Genomic DNA, 20,347 nt, shown 5'->3' with positions numbered 1-20,347 from the left:
ACCTTCATCAGAGCAGGTCTTTAAGTTCTCCTAGCTTGACTCATTACTGTACAGCCTGGTGTCTCATTTTAGAAACATACAAAAAGTTATGCGATGTTTGGTGCTTCTCCTGCTGAACAGAACCAAACCATAAGATCCAGTTTCCAGGACTGCTACCGGTTTTAAAAGGCATTTATACTGAAAAACCATTTGTGGAAGATCACCCCATCAGCAATACCCCCCCCCCACCCTTCTAAGTTTGGTCTAATATTTTCAGCCTTTTTTTGACTGACAGTACTTGTAATTTTCTCCCTTGGTGAAAAAAAACCTAACAGTACTGTGGCTTTTTTTATATAAACTGTATAATGAATAAAGTGAAAATAAAGAATCTGGATTTAGGGAAGGGCTGCACGGTGGTGCAGTGGTTAGCACTCTCGCCTCACAGTGAGAAGGCCCTGGTTTGAATCCCAACTAGGACCTTTTCTGCGTGGGCGATTGTGTGTCCTGCGACAGACTGGCAACCTGTCCAGGGCCGAGCGAGGCTCTGGCAACCCCAAAAGGGATACAGCGGGTTAAAAAAATGGTGCAAAATTAAATAAAATCTTCATTTCTTTCTTTAAAGATTCCATCTTGGATCATCTCTTTTCCTTAACATTTGAAATGCAAATGTTCTTTTTATTTATATTACGGTTCAAATAAGTTGGAAATCCATCCGTCTGTCCATTTTCCTCTGCCGGGACCGGGATGCGGGGGCCGCATGCTAAGCAAAGATACCCAGACTTTGCTCTCCACGACCACTTCCTGCATCTTTGCAGGGGGGGGGGGGGGGGGGGGGGGGGGGGGGGGGGGGGCATTTCCAGGCCAGCCCTGAAATAGTCTCTTCAGGGTATCCTGAGTGCGACATTCCCAGAACACCCAGATGCCTGAGCCACCTCAACAACTGGCTCCTCTCAAGCAGTTGGAAATCACGACAGTAAAATTCTTTCCTCGAGAAAATCAAATGCTGCCAGAAACCCACCTGTGACCAGGATCCAGTGCTCCACTCTGGCGGGCAGGCCTGGGTGTTGCACGGCTGGATCTGGGCGGGGGAGATGGCGGGGCAGAGGGAGAGCGCCACCACCTCTTCCCTCTGGTAGGTCACCTTCCTGAGGCAGCGCAGGGTCCTGGTCTGCTGACCTCCGCCACACGAGCGGCTGCAGGGCCCCCAGTCTGCAGCTGCCCAGCTGAACAGAGACAGGAAAGACGTTTGCTTCAATCATCTGAGAAACAGCAGGACGAGGACGCACGCCCTGCCTCTGTTATCAGGCAGCCCACCACATGAGCGACTCTTAATCAGGAGACTCGACCGCAGGTTTACACTCAAATCGGTGGCGCTTATTTTAGGCCCTGAAAAGCACAATTACTCTTCAATCTATCAGAGACTCCCATCCAACTGTAGATGAAGTCAAACTGCTTATTATCGAGCACTTATAAACTTCAAACAGGCCTGGTTGGGCTTACGAGGTATAAGTTATAGAAAAGCAGACTTCTCCAGTTTCACCCATGGATCACTGTCGCTGCAGGAGTTGGCAGCACAGCACAGAAAAAACACACACACACACACACACACAAAGGTCTCCATATATATTTGAATAGTCTGCCAATTCCATCCATCTTTATTTCCACAATTCTTAAGAAACTAAACACGAAAACCATATTGTATACAACTCCCCGTAACAGCTTTCCCAGATTTCCTCAACCAGCGCCAATGTACTTGGCTCAATGGGGCCAAACAGATGTGCAGCGTCTCGCCTCTTCCTTCACTCCTGCTTCTATTCTCTCCTCTCACCTGTTTTCTCTGCCCTCATCCTTTTATTTCGAATCCCTTCTACTCTGCGCGGCTCTACGCCAGCTGTTGCTTTCGAAAATAGCTTCTGTCTCAGCATCGGGGCTGAAGGGGGGAGATTACGACAAATGAGCGGTCTGACAACCGCATGCTTAGAAAGAAGAGGGAGAGGAAGGAGATGGGCTGATGCATCCGTCCAGCTACACGTGACCACAGAGACCGCCGACCTGCTGCAGGGAAGAAACTTCCATTCCATTCCAAACGTCCCGTTTAAACGCCGCAGACAAACGAGACGGAACTGCAATTTAGAGGCTGGAACTTTGTGGGATCCCTGGCAGGAGAAATGTTTGTTTTGTGTTTTTCTCTGATTTATAAATAACGATATATCATTGGGGGAAAAAAGCCACTTTGCTGCAAACCACCACTAAGCTGGCTTTAGCCAGAACATCTAATATGAAACCATTGCAGGAAGGAGGTTCTGAGAAACAAGGGTTTATATTCCTTTCGGTCCTGATCCTTTACTTTAAACTTTACTCCACAAAACGTATATGAAGAGAGTTTGTAAGAGCCATTCTGTTTGTTTTCTGTTTGTTTCTTGAGCATTATTTACTTTAGATTGCGGGGAACTTCATTTCTTTTGTGCATTTAACACCTTGCTTGATTGTGGTCCAGGCGGTCTGTGGTGCGATTGGTCAAAGATGTTTGAAATTGTCAAGCGCAGTGCAATCAGCAAACCACCTGGCACCTGGGAGCGATGCAGTCTTTCCACTGACCCGTCCTGATGGTCACGCCTGTTCCCGGTATGTTGTGACTGTTTGCAGGTCAAGTCAGAACCCACAAACAAAGAGAATAGACTAAAAAGCAAAGTATTGGAGATGAAGAGATGCTGGAGAGGGTCGGGTGAATGAAAACGAGTGAACCCTTAGGCTGAGTTCATTGGTAAGGACCTGCCTTCTCATCTTCACATTTGGCTAAACTGTTCTTTAGAAAATTCCAAATAAAAAGAACAGGATTATTTAAGAAGAGGGGGAAAACATCCAGATTTTCAGGTGGATGTGTTGTACTCAAATCTGTATGCACTGTTTTCTAACAGTGTTGCTGCAATTGGTAGTCAAAGTGAAAAACAAATACTTCTGTGATACTTCTTTATCTTCCGAATTCCAAAGCACAAGAGGAACGGAATATGGATTCAACAAATATTTTAAAAATTGAAGGCCAATTTCATTGAAATTTCTCCTTAAACTCGAAGTTTTGTTTGTAGTTTCACACAGTATGTAGGACATAAAGTGGGATGTTTAGTTTTTTTAACACAGTTAAATTTCCGTTTTATAGATTTCTTTAACTATATCCACCTTTTCCATACCTTCCTATTTGTCTATTTTCATCGTTTATTACCAAATGAGAAGCCTTTGATTAAAATCTTTGGAAACTGTCTTCTACAGTATATATTTCAGGTTTTGGTTAGAATTTTACTTCATCTTCACTCGTTTTAAAAAACATGACAAGACGAAAGAAAGATGACGAAAATGTAAAAAAAAAAGGCAGAAAAAGAAGTTTTCATGTTGCTTTTTTACCTCAAAATCTAAATTCTTATAATAGTATGCAAATAAGATAAAATACACTTACAATCAAGAAACTAAACTATATAAACAAAACTCAAAAGACAAAAAAACTAAAATCATTTTTTGTACTTTTTGGAACATTTATTGTTTATTTATTGTTTTTTTTTTCTTATATTATGTTTTTTTTAAATATATTACTTTCTTTAATGTTAATTGTACTATTTTATTGACTTGACATATAAACACTTTTTATGTAGCAATGCAGTTCAGTGTATTTAAGATTTGAAAAAGAATGTTGTATTTATTTATTGAGTTAAAATAAAAGAGAAAAATAAATGTATTAAAATGCACTTTTTTTCTTCTCTCTGTTACCATTTAGCAAACTCTTATAAGCCTCAACAGTGTTGGGTCTTCCTTGTCATTTGGTGAAATGCCCCTCCCCACCCTGGTTTCACCGGTCCATTAGTTGTAGAATCACCTCAAATTGGACATGAAACTGCAGAAGATGAGCAGAGAAGCGACGGATACTTCTCATGAAGAGGCTTTTTAAGAAAAATGTATGGTCCTTTGTAAGGAGCAACCTGGATGAATGAACTCTGTTAGTGCAGCTGAGTCCTTCATCATTTGGGGAGGACACTGTGAGCCTGAAGCTAAGAGGATGGATGAGGGTGCTGGGGTCCAGCTTGTTCTCCCCCGTTGGAATTCCAGGGTTTCTGCAGAACAAAGCAGGGATCCGGCTGTCGGCTCTGCAGACACAGTCCACAGTGAGACGCGGGAACCTTTGCTTTCACACCTTTCAAATTTACTTCCCTCATTGATGATTTTGCTTTTCTAGTGAATCCTTGAATGCATGCATACATCCTGCATGCAGTCATTGAAGCTTTCATGCCTCCCACTCAGCTTGTGCAGCTTCCACCACAGCTCGGAAACGCCGTCCACCTCTGTCCAGATCCATGGACGTCAGGCTGGTTTGTTCCTTTGAATACCTAAACTGCACTATTTTTTCTCACTTGAGGGATAATAGGAGGTCAGGACAACTAAAAGGCCTGCATAATAGCTTTCGTCAATATAAAAAAAAGGGTAAGCATAAGATTAGAGGCAGGAAATGTCCTCTCGGGTTGTGGGAAACTGAATAAGGAACAGAGGCAGCATGTTGGAGGTGTAACCGATAGCGGTCTGGCCTGTTCAGCCTCCGACACAGGAGACAGTTTTGTCTGGACTTGTTGCAACGCGGCTGCATGTGAACAAAATCACATCATTGACTGCCGCCAGAAGCAGCTTCTATTTCTGTTAATTGGTTTACCTAATTACTACATGTTTGACCAAATATCGAAAATGCCTGCAAGATGCATGCAAATAAAAATCCTGCGTGTCATTTGATGTGAAGGATCAAATGACACGCACTGAACCCGACACAGATCCCTGCATGGTCTTTGGAGCGCCGCTGTAAATCAAACGAGCTCCAGTTCCCTCAGCTGAAGCTCAGAGCCCATTCCCTCCGCACTGTTTCAACTTGTTGCTGCACTTTCACCTGGTTTCTCCTTCGATGCTCTGGTCCACGAGTGCAGATGAAAAACATTCATGTCATCACAAACAGACTTTTACACAGTAAGGTGACTATTCCTTCTGGTTTCCCGAGTTAAAGGCAAAACTTTTTGTCAAATTAAGACAATGCACACTTACTTGCCTTCTACCCTAGAAACCTCAAGTATCTGAAGAAAATTAAAAATCAGTATAACATTTGGCAACCTTTTCTTTCTTTTTTTTAACCATAAAATACCATATTATTGCTTTAAATATTTTTGGATTAACTGCAGTCAGAAGTTTTTCAAAAGGTTTACACCAAGAGCGCAAAAAACATAACTATTGACAAGGATGGGATGTTATTTGGAACTAGAACTAGAACTGTTTGTAATTAAAGCAAGATTTTGCAGCATAGATGTTCAGACTGCAAATATTCCCAAACAAAAGATATCAGATGAAACTCAGGCATCGCGGTGTGTTTGAAATGTAAATCTGCATTTGGAACTCACTCTCTGTGTTTGCTTCTGCCCCAAACCTTTGTCATATTGGACATTTTGGTGGACATGGAAAAGATATTGGGGACGGCTTTGACTCCAAGCCGGACTCTTTGCTTTTAGATTATAAGGACAGTAAAGCCAGCTGGCAGATTGTATGTTGTTCTAACTTCTGCCACACGTAGGAACATTTTTCTGACGTGGATCAGTGACAAACCTCCCTCTAAAGCGCTCGTCATTAAATGTTTTCCTCTGGAACACTTTGCAAAATCAACTTTTTTGAGCTTTTAAATGCATTATAATATTGATTCCTCCCAAAAAACAACAACCCCAAAGTGGTATTTTGATCCAGTCATGCATTTCTGAGTATTCCTCGAAAAACCTGCACTCTGACCGCCAGCCCCTCCCAATCCACAAAAACGAGGGGCTTCCCAGGTTTTGGCGTAGATAAGTGAGAACCGCCCCTTCCAGGAAGTGTTTGCACTCCCAGCACCGCCCCCAGGTTAACCCCCCCCCCCTTTTTTTTCCCATGGTGCTAGGTTGGTTTTATTGTATTTCAGCTTTCTTATAGTTTTTTCGGCTTACATAAAATTGTTGTGGAGGGAAATAAGAACTGTACATATTTTTATGAGATATGCAAATTCATGAAGTTAATCTTTTGTATAAATCGAACAGTTGACAGAAAGGAGAATCAAACTGCGAGTGTAAGTTCAGATCCATGCTTTCAGAGACGCAGCTGTTTCTGGGATTTAGCCAAACGAAATCACAGGTAGAGGAAATCAGGAGTCAAGCTGGTTCAAACTAAACTGAGACAGTTGTTCTGTCTAACGGGACGATCAAAGTCAGGTTCCAGCCGCCGTCACTCACATGGACGCACAGCTGGAGAAAATGCTGCAGGGCAGTTAGTGCAACTGAAAGGGGAGCAGTGGAGTGCTTTTATGTGTTTTTACAAAAAAAGAAAAATTAGTGGGCAGGGAAAGAGAGTGAACACAGGGTGAGCAGAGTGGTGGCTGACCACAGCAAGCTCCAACCTCCAGACAGCTGAACCACAGCAAATGTGGGCCTGTATGTGCGCACCCATTATGAAAACAGATCTGCAGGTCCCTGAAAATTTGGCAACATTAATGCGCACGCCACATCTCCCACAAGCAGCTCCAAACAAGAAAAGCCCTGACCCACAAAGTCAGGAGCACTTACTATGCAGGGCAGGGCTGAGTGTTGCACAGATGGGAGCCCAGCGTCGGCCTGCTGTGTGGGTTACACATGCTGGAGTTGACCTGAGTCTTTTGGTCCTGGAGACAGATAGCTTTGGTGGAGATACGACCTGATGGAGAAACAAAAAGTGGCTTTATTTGAACAAGATCAGACCAATGAGAGAGGAGAGCTCTGCAGAGAGAGGTCTAGGATGCCCAGAGGTCTGTGGGGAGAGGATTCCCCACTACCACAGTGGCAAAATTAGGGGCCAACCCCTCACATCATGGAGGACTCTATCCACCATGCACATTGGCTCTTCCAACCCTTCCTTCCCTCAGCCAGGAGGTTGAGGAGCATTCAGAGCAAGATCACCAAGCTCGTGCATAGCTTCACCTGAAGTTCTGACTGTTGAACTCCAGTTTTTCCCTGCAGACTCCTACCTGCACAACCGCCTGTTAACTTCTGCTTCTACTCACATATTCTACATTACATGGGCCAGTTTTGGCTGCTCAAATGTTGTTTTTTAGGTTTTATTTATTAAACCCATTGACTGTGTATGAGAACTGGATTGAGTGACCCCTCTCTCCTCGCAAACAGGAAGTACTCGTTGAATCCAAGGAGCCAAACTCCCAAAGACTTCTATGGAGAAATAAACCGCTGTTACTAAGAATAACCATGCTTGTTCGGATACCTTTTTTAAGGATACCTGATTGGTGAGAGTGGTTGCCATAGAAATGTTGACTCAGACCTAATCACTGCTCACTGAGGAGATCTGGCTCCAAACACGGCGGCGTCCATTTTGCAGAAAAATAACCTCTGAATTGACCTCATTTTTTTTGGGCCAGAAGTGAACCGTCCTCCATGGTGATTAGTTCTCATGTACAGTCAATGGTTACATTGTATTTATGTAGTGCATAGGAGAGCAGCGTCTTATGCTACATTTATTTATTATGTTTGATTTTTTTCTGTAGCTTTTAATAGAGTCCTGGGTAACAAACTTGGTCCCAAGAAAATGGAGATACATTTTGGTATGATGAGAAAAAAGCTCCTTGATCCTCAATCCAAGTATGTTTTATTGTCTTTTGTCCTTTTTTATCCATTATTTCCAGATGACGTTAAATAACGTCTATTTTAGACCCCATGCAGAGGCGACCATGGAATGCATCTCACCTCCAGCACAGGGAGCGGAGCAGTCTGAGCGCACCACGCCCCAGCTGTATTCAGGTTTCCTCTCAGTGCGGGATAGGGAGTATTCCCACATCACCCCTGGATTCTGGCCCTGAAGAAGAATCTGTGGGGCATCAAAAAAAAAAAACAGCCATTAAGAAAGGTGCAGTTTTACTTTTGTTCATTCCTGAAAAGAACATCCTGTCTGTCTTAAAGTAAAAAGCCTGTCCAGAACAACAGGAACACCTATTTTATCACAGAACACCTTCTTCCACAGGCTAGTCCAAACAACCTGGCCAAACCTCTCAAGGCTCATTTCACTTGGATAACACGGTGCACACATGCAACAACCTTTTAGCTCTGTTTCACCACACCCCTTTGTTTGTTCAGTCACCTTTTCTGTGAACGAGATATATTTTTGGAACAGTCAGGCAGAGACAAACGGATGAATGAAGGCAGACATACCCATGACGGGGAAAGAATCAGGGGATAATCCCGTGGGAATAAACCCGGGAAGGAGCTCTGCTTCAGGTGTAGAGCTCCAACATTCAGATAGTTTTCCAGTAATCGGATGCTTTCATCACAATGACTAAGCAGTTCATCAGCCTCCACTGTAAACTATTTGATACTACGAAGATTTAAAACCTTGTTTTTAGACAGTCAGGATATTTTAACAGGTTCTTAGTGTCTCATTAAGAGCTAGGATCTTAAAATGAGGAATTTCTCATTCAAATGAGTTCAAATCCTTTTTCTTCCAACTCTTGACAATAAGAAAAACTTGCCTAAAAACTCAAAAAACACTGAAGTTTCACTGTAATCTCTGTTTGATTTTAATGATAATAATTTAAAGTTCAATAAGGTTAGACAAGCATTCATTGTTACTATTCTAGAAAGACAAGTGTAGATGTATGTTCTTAGAGCAAATGCTTTTACATTTTATAAGGATTTTCTTAGACGGGCCAACTTCATTTTGTTCACATTTTATTCTTAAACAAGTCATTTCCACTTACATTATTTTTTAGTCACTGAAATCAAAATGAATTACATTTTAGTTGATAACTCAAAAAAAACAAAACATTAGATTTGAAATATAAATCAGCCTGTTAAGCTGTTTTTTTTCCCTTTTTGAATGTGTGTGTCGAATGTGTGTGTTTCTAAATTTTGATTTTTTGATAAATAAAAATGACTTGCAGCATGGAGAGATCCTATTATTACTTTCTAGAGGTTTTCTTCTTAATATTAGTGTTCTTTTCTAGTTTTAGGGAACCTCTTTTTGCAGTGTACAAATTCAGTAAAACTCAAATTATTGCAATGTTTAAACGTTCCCATAAAAAAAATGGAAAGAGGAAATATGCATGCACTACAATGAAAATGAATGTAAAGGAGACGCAGCAATCTTTGCAATAAGGTTCATCGCATTTCAGTTACACATATTTCTAAACTGATTTATTCATCCTCTACTTTTTCTTTAACATATTTGCTATTATGTCACTTTAGATCTGAAAAAATATAATATATTTTAAAGGGAAGCTTCTGGCTGGAAGCTTCTGGAAAATTTTACATCTGCATTTTTAGGCTGTGATTGCTTCTTCGGATTTGTTTCTAACCAAAGTTCAAATTCTTAAATGGGGGTTTGAAATTGTGCATAACCAGAGGAAAAGGAGTTTATACTGCTTATAAAACTTGCAGCAAATTGATGCTGCAAAGGTTGCACAACTAATCCTAACATGATGCATCGGCAGCCCATAATAAGTCTTGGTTCTTGACAACCTGACAACCAATCATGAAATCAGAGATTATGATGATGGCTTACAGTCGCTTGCCCTGGACCGGCATGACCTGCCCTTTTCTGAGCCACAAGAATCTCAATTCCAGCAGGGGAGTAATCCCACTTCCATGGAGCAAACAGCCACATGCTCAGCCCCCCCCCCCCCCCCCCCCCCACACACACACACACACCTTCTTGTGAGCAACTTCACCCCTCCCTCAGTCTACAGATGTCACAGTTTATGCTCCCGCTCTTGAACATTTGCTTTTCCTTCAGCGTTTCAAGCTGGTTGAGGGTGTGTGGGTGATCTGTGCAAACATCCTTCCCATCACTCTGAGGTTCTCTGTCCCAGCTCCAGTAGAACAGATAAAAAATCTGTCCTGACTTTACTTCTAACATCTAAAGCTTTCAATTGCAAAATTCCTAATCTCTTAATCTCAGTGTCCATCCCCATGTGGTATCTGTCTCGTTTGAGTGATTAAAGGACTGACAGACAGATTATGTTCGTGTCATCAGCAAATCAGCCGTATGCTGCTCTGACAGATGTGTGACTGGGACATCTGTACATCTGCAGCTGGGTGTTGGAGCGTGGTTTTTCATCGTTTTGAATGTTTTGGTTGTTGTTGTTTTTTAAAGCTTTCTGGAGAGGAAGTTGAAAGTCGTCATGCATCCTATAAAAAATAAAAAATAAACTCATCCGTTTTAAAACTGATTTCCTGCACCAAAGTTGGCAGACTCACTTAAACTGTGTTCAATCAGTTTCTCCTCTACAGAAAGGATGGCCATAAAATATATTCCGGTTGCACTCTGGTAACGATTAATCTGACTCAATCGACAATCCAACCACATCGATTTGTCTGGGGCAAGTTGTCAATCGAATCGACCTATACCATTAGAAAATTGTTCGAAAATGAGATAAATTCATAATGGATCTTGGAAGATACCATAATATCACCATAGACGACACACATGTGATGCAGCAAAAAAAATCCATCAATCAAGCCATCATTCCAGTCCAATGTGTGGAAACACTTTGAATTTAGCAGACATGTGAGCATACAGTTTGCTAGCATGTTCTGTTTTTGTTCATATTTCTAAAACACTTGAGCCAAAATTACTGTGCAGCAAAGTAAAGCTGCCAGTTCATAAGCTACAGTCTGATGTCAAAGTACCTGTTTTTGTTTCAACGGAGGGATTTCAACTGTTTTTTTTTATAGACAGAACAAAAATGTCGGGGAACTTTCCTCTGAATTTTACAATAAAAGGGGAAAAAGTCCAAGAACCAAAAACACTTTGGCCTATCTCTCAAAGTCGGGCTTAAAAACGATAAAGAATAAATGAATAACTGAAACATGATGCACTACAACCAGAGACAAAACAAGAACTAAAGCCAAAAAGATGAGGTTCAGTCGCTGAACCACCAAAACTGTGGTTCTAACATACTATGACTAGGAATAACACTGAAACAAGACGCTGACAAAAAACTGAAACATGGCAGGAGTAAAGCCTTAATCGCATGAAACTTTACGGGGGGGTTGACCGCTTGGGTTTTTGACGTAGAGGTGATGCCGTCGTACCTTACCCTGCATTCTCGTTGGTTCGAGTACTGGCTCCTGACTAACTATCAGAGTCCTTGGGGTGTGCACTCAGGTGCCTGCAGGATGCCCACACAATTTCCTAAATTCCAGCATTTAGTGCTATTAATGTGATAAGTGTGCTCCCCTAAATTCCAGCCTCACATGTTCCTTGCGCAGTGTGCAAGATTTGGGGGGATTGAAAACACTTAAATTAAAGTTTGATTGATTCAAATTTTTACGGCATGCCTGGGTCTCACCTTGTGTGTAGAATAAATGCTGCAACCTGTACAGGCCTGAATAAGACCTAAGGTAGCCAAACATTAGAATCAGAGCCTGAAATGACAAAAGAGAAAAAAAAACGCAGAGATCCTCACTGCATCACTTTTTAAAAACCCTCATACCAAAGCTAACGTCTGAATTCAGTTTGGTTTCTGACTTCCTGAGCAAGGCATTGGTGCCTTTAAAAAAAAAAAGATAAATACTTTTGTCAATTTTCTGATAAACCCATGTTTTCTTTCAGATAAAAAAAAACGGCCAAAGGTGAAATGAAGTGTGCAATCGACATTTAGATGACCACACACCAAAATAGCTACATGAATACTTGGACCTTCCCTGATGCCTAACCAAGTGACCAGACAGGCACATTTGAAAATAACACTGGTATTTGTTCTGGATTTACAGACAAGCCATTCCTGCTTCGACCAGTTTGTCAGCAGCTGGAGGGGGAAAGAAAAAAGATTTTACATGAATATCCGCTTACAAATGGTGAAGGAAAAAAAACTGCTCCTCAGCTGGTTTTCACTGCTGTTTTCGCAGCCAGAGATCAGAGGTCAGGAGAAAATAGATGCTTTCGCTGACAAAGTTATGCGAAAAGAACGTCCCCCACATCCCATCCCCATTCAGCAAGACCTTTGCATGACTCTGCCACTTGTCCAATGTTAGTTTTGCTGTCAGGAGGCCGGGCCTGTCCAGCATCACTTTGTGCTCAGGCAATAACTTGCTCTCTCCACAAAACTCTGCCTTCTCTCACACCATTTGTTAAAAATGTTAAGAAAAAAACCTTAAACCCATAAATTAACCGTTTCGTTAAGCAGAACATTAAAACCCCTTAATTTTTAAAAGATATACCTTATTTTTGTCAATGCATGTGTTTCATCAAAGTAGGCGTTTTAAACGATAGAAAATTACTGATAAAAAAGTGCGACCAATTAACTGAAATGTCTTCGGTCACATCATTTAATAAACATCTAGAATAAGAAACCATGTGACCCATTGTGTTTATCAGACAACTAACTAGCTGTCTGCCATAACTTTATCCCCAAAAAAATGCACCCTATGTGAATGCATCAACTCAACCCTTATGGAATTGAATCAAAATGAGCATTTAGTTGTCAGTGAAAATCCCCATGAGCATAACATGGGAAGGAAGAAATGTGATTTTTCCACATCTGCAACTTTACCACAAAAAGAAAATAGGAAGAGCCCCTGTTCTGTTTAGATTTGTCAGTTCTGTCAGTGAATGAGTCTAAGCTTTATGTCAGTCCAAAGTCACTTGAGAGTTAAGCTTAAATGCTGCATGGAAAACTTTATAGGATGCCACTTCAAGTCCCCGTTTTTGGCTTGAACAGTCCATTTCGTGTTTCAGCACAGCTTTATCTATGACCTTTGTTGCATTTTCTTTGCAGCTAGGAAAAGGAATATAGTTTAGTAGTTGATAATTGTATGTCAAGTATCTTGAGGAAGAATAAGGTGCCTCCCATGTTGACCCTGGAGTTCAGCAACTGCTTTGGCAAAAATCCATTAATGTGCATCATCTATCGTTTGGGTCGTTTCCATCATCTCTTATTTGTTTGTATCATCCATCCATCCATTCATTTTCTTCCACTTTTCTGGGACCGGGTTGCAGGGGTGACAGTCTAAGCAAAGATGCCCAGACTTGCTTTTCCACGGCCACCTTCTCCACCTGCTCTGGATCCCAAGATGTTCCCCGAGACGACCCCAGAGACGTAGTCTCTCCACCGTGTCCTGGGTCTTTCCCGTAACACCTCCCCGAGGAGGCTTCCAGGGGGCATCCGAACCATATGCCCAAGCCACTTTAACTGGCACATCTTGATGTGGAGTAGCAGCGGCTCTACTCCAAGCTCTCTCCGGGTGACCGAGCTTCTTCCCCTATCTCTAAGGGAGCGCCCAGCCACCCTACGGAGGAAGCTCATTTCAGCCACTTGTATCCGGGACCTCGTTCCTTTGGTCATGACCCAGAGCTCATTACCACAGGTGAGTATTGGAACGAAGATCAACCGGAAAATTGAGAGCTTTGCTTTCTGGCTCAGCTCTCTTTTCACCAAAACGGACCAGTACAGCGACCGCATAACGGCGGACACTGCTCCAAACCACCTGTCAATCTCAAGGTCTGATCTTCCCTGAGTCGTGAACAAGACCCCAAGACACTTAAATCCCTCCACCTGGGGCAGAAGCACACCACCCACCCAACTTTTTTAATTTGTCACTTTAGTAGCAAGTAGTGGTAAGGTTTAAATTGTTTAATATAAGATATTTGTTGACAGAAGACTTGCCACACAAAACTCACAAAACTCACAGAAAACTTCCAGCTCCACCCAGCTTTGCTTTCCATTCCACCCAAACTTCCTTTTTACATCTAGGCCTCAACATGTCCACAGATAAAAATAGTAACAGTAGCTCTAACATCCTGTCACTGTCAATTGGTATAAAAAAAATGTCACCCGACAGCGGCGGCTTACTTCAAACACCAGTGTCTCATTAGTTGGTCCAGCCGCATACAGGCTCTCTGGCTTGTTGAAAGAGCGCTGGTAGTCAAACACGGTCCCACCAAAGAGGAACTTCCCCGGCCAGTCCACAGTCCAGTCTCCGGTCAGGTAGTACCTCCTCTTCAGGGAGCGTACGGCCAGGTAGCTGGTGGACACTTCCATTTCCTGAATGCGAATGCTTCGGGCTCCAGCTGGAACTGTCACCATAGAGTAATACTCTGAACAAAAAGAGCAGAAGGGATCCATATTTTGTCATGCACGGAGCACTTTCTTTGCAGGTTCATGTATCTATCCATGATTTTCCTCCAAAACCTTGTTAGAACAAGCAAGTTTACCGTTGGCCCGGTGCTGGAGGGTGTACTGGCCTTTGAAGAACTTGCATGTGGAGTTGTCGCCCTTGCAGACCCCACAGGCATCAACAAAGGCCTTAGAGCCCAGAATCCGGTCACAGCCCACAGCCTAAACACACAAAAATGGTGCTCAGTTCTGTAAATTTAGCTGGACTGAGACTTAGGCCGAATCCGAATTACTTCACTACGGCTTCTACCTACCCCTACATTTATTCCTCCAAGCAGAGAGATGTGTGGAAAAAAACGCGATGCGGATCACCCAACACTTTCTGACACTGCTACAGCATCAAATGCCCCTACAGTTGGAGCAATAAGGAGGAGCTGTAGGGGTAGAGAAGCAATTTGGATTCGGCCAAAGACGAGTCCATTCAACCAACGTACCTCACACACTCCGTCAACGCACACGTCTCCTTTATGGTCATAACACGGTGTGCCGTCTTTCACCTTGCTGGACATGGCAAAGAAGAAGTCGTAGTCCTCTGCAATGCAGTACAGCTTACAGATGTCTTCATCTGTACAACACATGAAAATAGTCAGTTACTGCAAAGATCTTTGGTGAGTTTATATTTTTGCAGAGCATTGCTGCAGATGCTACTGTACAATAAAGTGTTACAAGCACCACCCGCACGATTCTGTGTGGGACTGAAATGAAAATGACAAACTGGCAACAAATGAACCCAAAGCAAATTCATATTAGGATTATTTTCTATATGGCATCAGTTATTACAGACAAGTCTCTACAGCCATGTATGATTAAAATAAATGACGGAAAAGGTGGCTTGTCTCAAGAGGCAGCTTAAAATTTGTTCTTCTACATCACCACTCATTCATCAACAGCTTAAACAGGCCTGGGACGGAAGCCAAACAAGCTGCTCTTCCTCGCTTCGCTCCCGCTTTTTTCCTCCGTGCAACAGAGCTGGCCTGCAGGTTTCTTTTTTAAACCTACCCCCACTGTGTCTAATGCTGCAGGTGATTACTTGCCCCCCCGTGCTCGTTACACACAGACATAGCTTTCTTCTTTTAGCCTTTTTGACCACAACAGTAAACAGAGGTTTCAGAAATACAAGAAATTTGGACTTCAGGTGGGGCAAAGTCAATACAAGATTTGATGAATTCAGGCAAGAAAGGTTTTTGCAATATGTAAGACACTGTGCTGCTGTTCACTTTAGGAACAATAAGTACAGTGATCCCTCGCTATAACACGGTTTACTTTTCACGGTTTCGCTACTTCACGGATTTGCATGGTGCATTATGTTCTGCATTCTGATTGGCTGAAGAGTCACTCTGCTTCTTCTCTACCTGTGCGTCAATAACGTTGCAGTTTAATAATTAAATGTACACGTACGTAAAACAGCTGGTCAAATTTATATTGTGTACGTGCAAATTCTCTTGATGGTGGCATGTCTGTGTATAAGGATGTTTTTGCAAAGCAGAAAAAAGAGCAACAACATCTGCCTATCACTATGCTCTTCTCCCGAACTAACACAGCTGCACCGCGGGCTTCAAAAGAAGAAAACACTGCAGAGCGGAGTCAGGATGCAGCGGCTCAGTCTGAAGACCAGTGAAATACACGAGTCACTTTTTGTTCGACTGTACTTGGTATTTTTTTCATAATCATTTAAATTTTCTCCCGTTTAATCCAATTACTCGGGTCGCGGTGGGCGGGGCTAATCTCCGTGATTTGAAGCCTTCTGTTCACATCGATGATTAAAATTATTATTTGACAGTACAGAAGTTATTTGTTGAAAAAAACGTTTTAAAGTACTTTAATTAGTGAAACAAGTGCTTGAGCCCGTAAAATGGTTTGCTCTTTCTTTTCAATGTATAATAGAGTGTTTAATTGTATAATAATTGTTTAAAAAAATAAAGGTTTCTAATTCACGGATTTTGCCTATCACGGGTTCTTTTTGGAATGTAACCCCCGCGATAAACAAGGGTTTACTGTACAGCCAGAACCACAAATATTAACTGCATTAAAGCTTATTTTAATTTTAAAGCTTCATCCTTCAGGATGGTTCGTTAAAAAGAAAGAAAAACAATATTGCTTTTTGCGTTTAACAAAAACACTTAAGCCCAAACGCAAAGATTTGTAAAAAGTCGTCTACAATAGTCGAGGCTTTCATTTAGCTTAGCCGGGGATGCGACTTATGTGTAATGTTTTTTTTTTTTATAATTAAGAACAACGATCACTAGAGGGCACTGCAGGTGTGTCTATCAGTAGCAAACAGCAACATAGAAGAAGAAGAAGAAGCGCTGGTCTGTATTACGACGGGCTTGGAGGAAGTGTCTAGATTCAACAAGAATTCAACGGATTTAGTGACTTGAAGTGATATAAAGTGTGTAGTTGAATTGTTAGAGCATGTTCTTTATGCTGTCTATCTGAATAATTGTTCATATGTTGCATTAATCTATTATTTTAATATTTTGTGAATGTGAAACTTGGACTACAAAAGTGACTTATAGTTTGGAAAATGTCACTTTAGTGGCCTTTTAAAAATAATTTGTGTTTTTAAAAAAAATATATCTACCAGAATGTTTTTTCAGTCAGTCAGTCATCATGCAGTAAAGAAGATTTATTTCCATATTTCTTTCAGTTTGGCATAAGGCTCTGATCAGATACATAAAACAAAGATCTCCATCGAAAACTTTTGGTATTAAACTACCCCTAACTGAGCTCACAGGTGGAAGCCGGGGAGGAGGGTGGGGTGATGAACGCAGAGCTCGCGGAAACGCACTGCTGGAGTTGCCTGTCTGAAATACTCCCATGGTCGTTCATTTAGCCTATTTGTGACATTCAGTTGATCGATCAAACTTAAATATTTACAAAACTATTCATCCAATACCAAGTGAAGTTTAAAAGTTGGGTTTGTGTCAAACCTACCTGTCTCAATGTGAAAAGTAATTTCAGAATCATGGAAAACATTTTTTATCTGAAAATTCTGTTTAAACTCTTTAAGGGTAGCAGAGAGGCTGGACTCTATCCCAGCTGTCTTAAAATGAGGGAGGGGGATATGGTCCTCATAGATCACCATCTAACCATCACAGGACCACACACAGACATAAGGGCAGTGACACTACAGTATATGATCACTCCTAAACTACCAATTCATTTGAAGAATTGGTGGATCAGCAGAAAAATGTGTACTTTTCTGGCCTGCCAATATTCGATTGTTTGAGCTTGCTGGGAAATCCATTAGTTTTCTAGAACAATAGGCTGTAAAGAATTTGAGACTTAAACTACAAGCCTCCCCTGATGGAGGGGGAACAATTGCTTCCGTAAAATCCCCTCCTTTATCTTTCTCCTTCTGGGTTCTGCAATTTTGTTGTTTTTAAATCACACAATTGAGAAAAAAAAGTGTGCTGGAGTTACAACTGGCTTTGTCTTATCCTTTAAAACCAGAAGAAATTTTAGTTTCAATCAATCCAACATGTTCATTGTATTAAAGTTTGCAATTTACTGATGAAACCCTTTTTTTTTATTATCCGTTTTAATTTTCTTTATATGACTGTATTTGATTGGCCAACTGACCGTCCACTTTGGTGTAGGGCTTCCACTTGTAGTACCAGCCCCTGAAAGGCTTGCTGTTGTATTCGCTGCACTGTTGGGCCCTGAAGTCCACAGCATTGACGGGGCATGACTGAGGGTTACACAGCTGATTGAGACGGCCGGATCCTGGACAGAATTTACCATTATTCTGTGGCCTGTGGAAAACACATCACACCTGTTTTAGGTTCACATCAGTCTTGTAAATACTGCACATCTATTATTTGAAAAATGGTTTGCAACAGAAACATCACTTGATAGGCAGAAGCCTTGTAACATTCTAAGCAAAACAAAAAAATCCCAGAATATAACATTAAAAGCTTTATACCACTTGCTGTTTTCTGTTTCTTAATCCTTCCTTGATCCCTAATTGTATTTGAAATAATCACTTATTTAACCCCTTTGTGTAAAGTACAGCAGTGAACTCACTTCATTGATTTTTGCTTGCTACGTTTTTCTCATGCAGACATGAACACTTTCACACTTTTTTCTCTTCTTTAAACTCTCAAAAATCAAAACATGGGAAATTAATTGTAGAATGAAAATAAGGTCAGCATTTGAAGATCTATGCCGACGTGTCTGATAACAAAACGCATTCGGTAAACATGCCACAAAGGAGATCAGCCAATCAGGACGAAGGACACAATGCACTGTAAAAAAAAAGTTAAGCAAAATTAAGCTAAAATACAAAATACAAAAAAAGAAATGTTTAAACAGTGAGACTGTGAAAGGTGAACAACAATATAGCAAGGGACCACTGTACAGAATTTGATTCCAAGAGAATTTAGTCATTATCAGGTCAACCATGCATTTCTTAACAGCTCCTAAAGGCCATGTCCCACAGCCACTTCATTTTGCGCATTTTACACGTATGAAATTTCGGTCTTTTGGGATACATGTGTGTATACTTAATTCATAGGTGTTTTTTACATCCGTCATACTTTAATGTGCGCAGGTGTTCGTGAAGGGTTTTGCCCCACGGGTCTTTAAGTGAATTTGGTTTTGAGCTGTTCAAAATGATTCGTTGTTCGAGAATTACGTGTATTTTGTGTAGTTTAGTCAGCCATTATTACGTAAATCGTATGCAATAGTGCGTGATTTTTGTAGGATGCATACGCAAATTTGTTTTCCAAGACCATTCCACGTAGGCCTGCACAATAAATCGCAAATTTATCGTTATAGTAATATCAAGCTGGGCAATATCCGTGCTAGACAACGTTTTCAATCCAGACTAGCTGGTTTTGAAGCTGTCAAAAACTGGAGGGCCACACATTATACGAAGGAAACCTTTTTTTTTTCTTGACTGTTCACTAATTGAAATTGACATATGTTGAGTTTAGTTTAGAGTAAACCAAGGGAATGTCCTCCTAATTTCAACTTCACTCTCTCAAAGTTGTTGCTTATTATTTTATTTGGAATATCCAGTTCCTAACCAGTTCCTGGTAGTTTGCCAAGAAATTCCAATTTGCAAGATGGGAAAAAGATGTTTTGTCTGCTGTGAAAAAGTTAAACTTTTTATGTCCCAATTTTTTAAGTTGTGATGCCAATATAGGTTTACAGTTTGACCATCTGTCAGTGTCCTGGTACAATCTGAATTGGTGCTCCGGAAAAACAGCGTTTGAAAACATGTTGTGTTAAATGATTAAAGGTTGTTGGATAAGAGGAAGCATATTCTTTTAATGAACACCAAGAAGGAATGAGGCTTCCCAGGCTTTCAAAACTTGAGCCAGGCATTCCAACACCAACCACCAACAGAGAAAATTGTTTTAGGTTGTTTACCAATGTGATTTGCACACACACATCCATACACAAGCAGTACCTAATAAAATCCATTCACTGAGTGTGAAAATAGAATAAAGCACTTTGGAGAAAGAACTAAAAGAGTCCTAACAAGAAACAGTAAACACAGTTAGGAGAAGACAAATTGAGGCTTGTTCACTGGATATTCCTGCAGCAGTATTGAAAGTGACTAACGTAAATGAATAATGGCAACTTCAGGAAGCAAATATTAATCTTGACTGCATTTCTCCCTCAACTCAACTGCTCATTCTCTCCATTTAGACCTGGACTCAATAATAGAAGGACCTATCTGCCAAGAGTGACAGAGCACCGTTCTGGTCTGTGCTGATCTTGGTTCCCTTGGTGAGAGGGGGGGGTTGGCTTGCCCAAGTTACATAGTCCTGATCCTATTAGGACTACGAAAGAGGCAGACAAACACAGCCCATATGGAAATGTGCTTTTAGCAGGACGTTAAGGGGAAACACACCATCAGTCAAATGTTTCACATTAGCATACACTGGATGGACGATTTACTAAAGTGTGGCTTAAACTCCAATGTATAGACCAGTGACAAGTCAGTTATTTCTTTTGTCTTTCTCATTTTCTGTCTGGATCATCTAGAAATATTACAACTATTAGAAAAAGTTCAGAAGAAAAATTTGAGAAGTTTAAAGTGAGCAAACCTTCGGGGTGCAAAAGTGTCCCCGTTGTGCAGTAAATTTACACACTGACATAAGCGGAAACTGCTGTGGGTCAGAGGTCAACACATCCAGTCTTTTCTGTTGAACTCACCTGCTC

At 41.3% G+C, this 20,347-nt stretch overlaps 1 protein-coding gene across 1 annotated transcript in view; it reads right to left on the bottom strand.

The window, feature by feature from the left end:
- Positions 1 to 20,347, bottom strand: part of adamts18 (ADAM metallopeptidase with thrombospondin type 1 motif 18) — a 59,236-nt gene that overhangs the window by 8,128 nt on the left and 30,761 nt on the right. Inside the window, exons 13-19 of the mRNA XM_011494105.2 lie at positions 17,756 to 17,928; positions 14,608 to 14,738; positions 14,212 to 14,335; positions 13,850 to 14,094; positions 7,749 to 7,869; positions 6,582 to 6,708; positions 998 to 1,202 (exon numbers count right to left, since the gene is read on the bottom strand). Coding sequence (XP_011492407.1) covers positions 998 to 1,202; positions 6,582 to 6,708; positions 7,749 to 7,869; positions 13,850 to 14,094; positions 14,212 to 14,335; positions 14,608 to 14,738; positions 17,756 to 17,928 — 1,126 coding nt within the window. The remainder of the gene's footprint in view (positions 1 to 997; positions 1,203 to 6,581; positions 6,709 to 7,748; positions 7,870 to 13,849; positions 14,095 to 14,211; positions 14,336 to 14,607; positions 14,739 to 17,755; positions 17,929 to 20,347) is intronic.

This window comes from Oryzias latipes, chromosome 3 (assembly GCF_002234675.1).
Source record: "Oryzias latipes chromosome 3, ASM223467v1".
Classification (NCBI taxonomy): domain Eukaryota; kingdom Metazoa; phylum Chordata; class Actinopteri; order Beloniformes; family Adrianichthyidae; genus Oryzias; species Oryzias latipes.
This window is presented reverse-complemented; position numbering and strand designations above follow the sequence as displayed.